The sequence below is a fragment of the Eptesicus fuscus genome, chromosome 7 (genome assembly GCF_027574615.1).
Source record: "Eptesicus fuscus isolate TK198812 chromosome 7, DD_ASM_mEF_20220401, whole genome shotgun sequence".
Taxonomy (NCBI): domain Eukaryota; kingdom Metazoa; phylum Chordata; class Mammalia; order Chiroptera; family Vespertilionidae; genus Eptesicus; species Eptesicus fuscus.
The window spans coordinates 107,670,076-107,676,075 of NC_072479.1; the positions used below are offsets into that span (position 1 = coordinate 107,670,076).

The following is a 6,000-nucleotide window of genomic DNA, read 5'->3' on the forward strand; positions in this document are numbered from 1 at the left end:
TGCTCCATTCACCGGGGTGAATGAATAAGGCCGCATTTCAGAGGACCACAAGGAAGCTCTGTAAACAGAAGGCACGAGGACGCTCTAACACAGCCCTGCGGACCCCTCCCTAGCACCCCCATTCTAGGCTCATCCTGACCCCCCCTTCACGTGCTTACCTCTGGGGGGGGATGTACGGAGCACACACAGGTGGCAGGGCCGCACAGGGCTCACTCAGTGTTTTCTTTGCCTTTTTTGCTTTCTTCCTGACCTTGGATGTGGACCTGACCGTTTTGACTGAGCTGTCTTTTCGACACACCCCGTTTTTCATTTCGACATCCCCATAAATGTTCAGAGGCCTCCGAGTACAGCCAGGGGGCGTGTGTACGTCACAGTAAGCGGTCTTTCTGACAGAGAAGGTGGTGGTGCCCCCAGTCAGTTCTTTCACGGGCTCCATTTTCATGTAGAGTCCGGCCTTCTGGGCACAAGTCACGTGGAAGGCTGTGTAGCAGTTGGCCTTGTGGCACTGGATGCAGGCGCCCACACCCTTCTGTTTGCAGAGGTAGCATGTCAGCTTCCACCGGGCGGGAGGAATGTTCCTCACGCCGTCGATGGGCTCAATGAACACTGTGTTGGCAAAGCCAACCTCGGGGATCCACAGGGCGCACACCACGTGGCCCCAGCGGTCGTCGTCCGTCTTTTTGAAGGCACCTCCCTTGTTGGGACACAGCACACAGTCTGCGGGCCGGGCCCGTGACTGCAGGCAGTGTCGGCACAGCCACTGACCCTCAGGGATGTAGGGGACCCCGTAGCACTCCTGGTGCACGGCCAGGTTGCACATGTCACAGAAGAGGATCACGTTGCTGTTCTGGCACTCGCCGTCCATGCAGATGCAGCACACGGCATCCTCATCGATCAGGGACTGCTGCTCCCCCTGCTTCTGGTTCTCGCAGTAGGACTCCTTCTCGAAGCGGTCCATCAGGAACTCAAACACGCTCTGCGACACGGCTGCCACGCAGTCGCCCTTGCGCTTCTCGTTGACGATCTCCAGCCAGGCATAGTCCTCCTCGTCCATGTCATACTCCACCTCGTTGTCCAGCTCCTCGGCCGACTTCTCCACAAACTTGTAGTACATGGGGGGCCTTCTGGGGGCGGACGGGGGGCTGTACTCCACGATCCGCACCTTGGGCTCCGGAAGTGCACTGGCAGAGGCCGGTGCACCATGGGTGCTGGGAAGGGCTTCATTCTTCTTTTTGACTCGGTTGTTTTTGTGACGCTTAGTTCTTAAGCACACAGGAGGCCTCTCGCTATTTTCTTTATTGCTGTTGCATTCACTCATTTCCTGAGCAGTGAGGTCATCTTCTAATATGATCTCCAAGGGATCAAAAATACTGATCCTGTGCAGGCGCCCCTCAATCTCTATCTCCACCATCCTTTGCGCTTGTGCGTAGGTCAGGGTTTCTCGCGTCGGGGAGTGCTTAGTACTGCATGGGGAGGAAGGGTGCCTCGCTGCAGCGCCTCGATGACATCGTCCTTTCCTCCTCATTTGGTACCGACTCCCTGGAACAGAGCAGAGGTGGAGTTAGCTCGAGAAAACCACCAAGCACCCTTGGGCAGAACTCTCTAACCCACTCACACTGAGTCAAAGCTTCCAGCGAACGTAATTTTCAGGCCTCCAAAATCACTTATCCCAAGACTCACGATCGCATTTCAATAGCCCGTCCCCACCAGGCCAATGCCTCCCCAGGGACTTCAGGACCAGAGGCTAGGAGTGTCCTAGAGCGGTATGTGCAGTGATGAGTCCCCCGTGCCCTCTGAGGCACGCTGCTCACCAGCCACCTTCCTAGACCAAGCCAAGGTCACTGAGGTGCTTGGAACAGCCCTCAGGAGTGAGTCTCCGCCCTGAGTCAGAGAAGCCCACTCACAGGTTAGACTCCAGCAGGTATGGAGGTTGTGACCAGGAGACAAGGGTGCTCAGCGGCTCCCTGCTCATGACCTATGATGACCCCCCAGGACCCAGCTTCTCCCCCTGCTGCTGCCCAGGAATGCCTCTGTAGCCCAGTGCACCATCCTGGCAGCACCCGTGCTGGGGGCCAGAGGCCTCAGCGGTCTGACCGCGGCCTGTCCTCCTTCCTCTCATGAACACGTCCTCCACACCTACGTGGAGACACAGGGCCACCAACCACACACCAAGAGCCAAGGGAGGAGCCGCAGACGGATCTAAGGGCACGTCTTCACCTCCAGGAGGCCCCCACCCAGCTTCTGCAGGTCCTCAGCAGAGACCCCCCTGGAAACCCCACATGGGCAGTCAGCCTGCCCCTTCCCCTCGGGGCACTTCTCAGCTGTTGGCTTGACCCCAGTGCCGGGCCAGGCGCTCCCCCTCTCAAGGACACCACACACCTACAATGTGCCCAGGGATAGCATCTCTGCTCTCGCTCCACAGCTAGGGCCACCCCGAGAACCCCGCACTGCCTGCAGAGCCCCCACGATGGGTTTGCAGGCAACGGCTCGGGTACCTGAATCCTTGGCCAGAGGTTTATAATTTGCTCTTTTTAGCCTGCACTGTCCATCACTGACCACTGCCCCCCAGAGTGTCCGTCACCTTAGGAACTGACAACATGGACCGCTCTCGGACCTGACACTCCGCCCTCCAAACGACGATTACTGGCAGAAAGCAAAAGGATCCGTAAGAGACTGACTTACAAACCAACATTCCAAGTTGGAGCCCAAGGCCCACAGCTGCATGTGGCCACCAGGGCGTCTAGCTGGTCTTTGGGAAAAGCCCTCAACAGGCTTCTAAGTCCTGAAAGGAAAGCCCAGGGCCCCTCAATGCACTTTGTAAGCCAGGCCCTTCAGAGTGTGGTGTGTTTTTCTTTTATCCAATGTAAACCCACGCTTTGACAGAAATTCCTTGTAAAGTGAAGCATGGCAAACCCCATGGTCAGCCAAACCCCAACTCACCTGCACTCAGGGCCTCCACATGAGCCCAGGAACCCAGCCCTCATTCCTGGGGAGTGGTCAACAAAGGCACCGCCCAGCTGGCCAGACCTGTACTCCCTTCTGAGGAGAGCTGGGCGTGTCCCCAGGAGTAGGTGCCCCAGCCTGCCCGGAGGGGACCCTCTGCACCCAGGGGCAGGTTCACAGAGGTGTCATTACTGAGGTGGGGCAGAAGCAACACTTGCTTACTCACCAGACTGAAAGCAAACATGTAATTTTCTCCTCTACAGTCAAGTACCAAGCAGCTCTAACTAGAACCACCCCTCAGACTCACAGTGCCAGTGGGTGCTGAAGCTCTCGGACCACTTTCTACAAGAACTTCACCCAACACCTGCTGGTCAGCCGCTCTCTAAGTTGAACACGTAACTGATGGGAAGGGGGGCATTTAGCAGCGCCGCCCAGCACAGTCACCGACCACCTCGCCTGCCCATCATTCCCACACCAGAAGGCTCTGTATTCGGCCCTCTGGCTCCATCCGCCCCCGTGGCACTTTTGCACAGGGACAAGCATTTCCAGAGGGAAGGGAACAGCAAGGACAAGAAGCAAAAGCCTCTCCAGAAATAATTCTGTTAAACACAACCAGGGAGGCCATGGGGGCCCCAAGAGGGGGAGACTCCACACTAATGATCAGCTCAGCGGGTCACGTCAGCGGGGTCCCTGCCTGGCTCCCAGCCACTGCTCCCCGGGCTGCAAGTGTGAGCAGGAGCAGCACACACCTCGGGGCAGTGCGCACAGAGAGTGACCACCCAGAGCTCGGGCCCGTGCCCGGCAGAGCGGCTGCCAGGCCCGGGGAGCAGACAGCACCCCGAGTCTACATCCCTGTGTTAGGCGGCGACCAGGCAGGGGTGAAGTCTGAGGACTGACGGGGCGTTCGACGGCGGGCGGCTTCCTGGGCGTTAGACGTTGGTCGGAAGGCACTGTGAGCTCACAGCAGCTGCACTTTCTGCAAACCGGGGCCTCAATAAAGTTCCTTCTTCAAAGAAGGGCCCCGAGAGCCGGGGCACAAGTCCACTTCGCCGTGTTTGCTGCCAGCGCCGCCCGGAAGCGGGAGGGACGCCTCCCTGCGCGGCCGGCGGCCTGACCTTGCGTCCCCCGACTCCCCGGGCTGCCTCCCCGGTCCCGGAGGAAACCCGGAACGTCGGCCCCACGGGCAGGCTGCTGCCCCGGCGAGGCGTACGGAGTGTCTGTTACATAATGCGACCCGCGGGCGCCCGGGGCTCCCGGCCGGGCTCGGCCCGCTCTCGCGCCGGTCCCGCCCCGCAGAGGCCGCCCCTGCGCCGCCCCGGCCGGAGGAGGCCTGCAGGGCGGGCGGGCCCGGAACGAGCCCGGAGCGAGCCCGGCCCCCGCCGCCCCGGCCCCCGCCCGGCCTCTCCGAGGCCCCGGCCCCCGCCGCCCCGGCCCCCGCCGCCCCGGCCCCCGCCCCGGCCTCTCCGAGGCCCCGGCCCCCGCCCCACAGCCCGGCCTCCCAGCGCTCCGCCGCCCCGGCCCGGCCTCGGCCCCACGACCCCGACTCCGACTCCCGCGGCCGGGCCTCCCAGCGGCCGGGCCTCGCCGCCGCCCCGGCCTCGCGCCCCACGGCCGCCGCCCGCGGACAATGCACGGCCGCCGCGGCCTCAAACATGGCGGCGGCCCCCACCGGCGGCCGGGGCCCGCGAGGCGGCGGCGGCGACCCAGCCTGGCCCCCCCACTCACCTTCGGGGCCGCGGGAGCCCGGCGGGCGGGCGCGGGGGCCGGCGCGGCCGAGGCGGCGCTAATGGCGCCCGCGGCTCCTCCGCCAACGGCCGCGCAGGCCCGGCGCCGCCGCTCTGGGCGCGGGCTTCCGGCGGGGCTCCTGGCGGCGGCGGCGGCGGCGGCGGGGAAGCCGGGGAGCCGGGGGCCCGGCCGGCGGCGGGAAGGGGGAGCGGGGCGCGGGCGCGGGCTCGGGTGCTCGGACGCCCGGGCCGGCTCGCTCGCTCCCCAGCGGAGGAAACAATGCGGCGAGCGCTCCGCCCGGCGCGCTGCGTGGGGACGTGCCCCGCCCGCCGCCGTGACGTGACGTCGGGGAGACGCGGGGGCGGGGCCTGAGGGGGAAGGGAGCGCGAGGGGGCGGCCGGCCACGGGGCTGAGGGGATGGGCGATAAGGGCGGCCGGACACCAGGCTGAGGGGATGGGGGATGAGGGGACGGCCTGAGGCGGGAATGAGGGGCTGAGGGGCCGGCCTGACACGGGGCTGAGGGGATGGGGAATGAGGGGGAAGGGAGTGTGAGGGGGCGACCGGCCACGGGGCTGAGGGGCGGCCGGACACCAGGCTGAGGGAATGGGGGCTGAGGGGCGGCCGGACGAGGGCATGAGGGGACGGCCTGACGCGGGAATGAGGGGCTCGGGGGCCGCCGGACGAGGGGCTGAGGGGATGGGGGCTGAGGGGCCGCCGGACGCGGGGCTGAGGGGCCGGCCTGAGGCGGGAATGAGGGGCTGAGGGGCTGGGGCCTGAGGGAGTGGTAGACTCCAGGGCTGGGGGCCTCTAGGGCATCCGGCAGGGGAGAGGAGCAGAGGGGACAGACCTGAGGGGTGCTGGTTGAGGGGGTGCCTGAGGGGACCCCAGCGGGGAGGAGACCCAAGAAGTGGGTGTGGGGGCTGGACCAGAAGCAAGGGGACTCTGGACAGGGGCACCTGGGGCCGGGCTGAAGAGGAAGGGAACCCCCAAGGGTGGACGGAGGAGAAGGGCAGTGGACACCGGATGGGGGAGGGCGGCCTGAGGGGGGGTGTCGGGAGGGGGGAAGAAGCAGCTGGGAGCGCTCATCCCCCCTGATCACAGTGTCAGGAGGCTCCTGGTGGGGTGGGGCTGGGAGGGGTCTGCCCTGCTCAGGCCTCAAAGCTGAGCATGTTGGAAATTAAGTTCCTGAACCTTGTTTAAACTCTAAAATTCAGTGGTTTTGTGACAGTTTTCATCCTGACATTAAGTCCCAAAATGTTCTGAGAGGCAGGAAAAACCTAGATGATTCCTTGGTTTTCTTTATATTTATGTAAATACTAGAGGCTGCGCAT

At 64.0% G+C, this 6,000-nt stretch overlaps 1 protein-coding gene across 5 annotated transcripts in view; it reads right to left on the minus strand.

Annotated features, from left to right (window-relative positions):
- Positions 1-4,925, minus strand: part of BRD1 (bromodomain containing 1) — a 41,326-nt gene extending 36,401 nt beyond the window's left edge. For all 5 annotated transcript variants that reach the window (XM_054719655.1, XM_054719653.1, XM_054719654.1 and 2 more), the window contains exons 1-2: positions 4,669-4,925; positions 159-1,539 (exon numbers count right to left, since the gene is read on the minus strand). In XM_054719655.1, the coding sequence (XP_054575630.1) occupies positions 159-1,525 (1,367 nt within the window). In that variant the 5' untranslated portion in view covers positions 1,526-1,539; positions 4,669-4,925. The remainder of the gene's footprint in view (positions 1-158; positions 1,540-4,668) is intronic.
- Between the last annotated feature and the right edge of the window lie 1,075 nt (positions 4,926-6,000).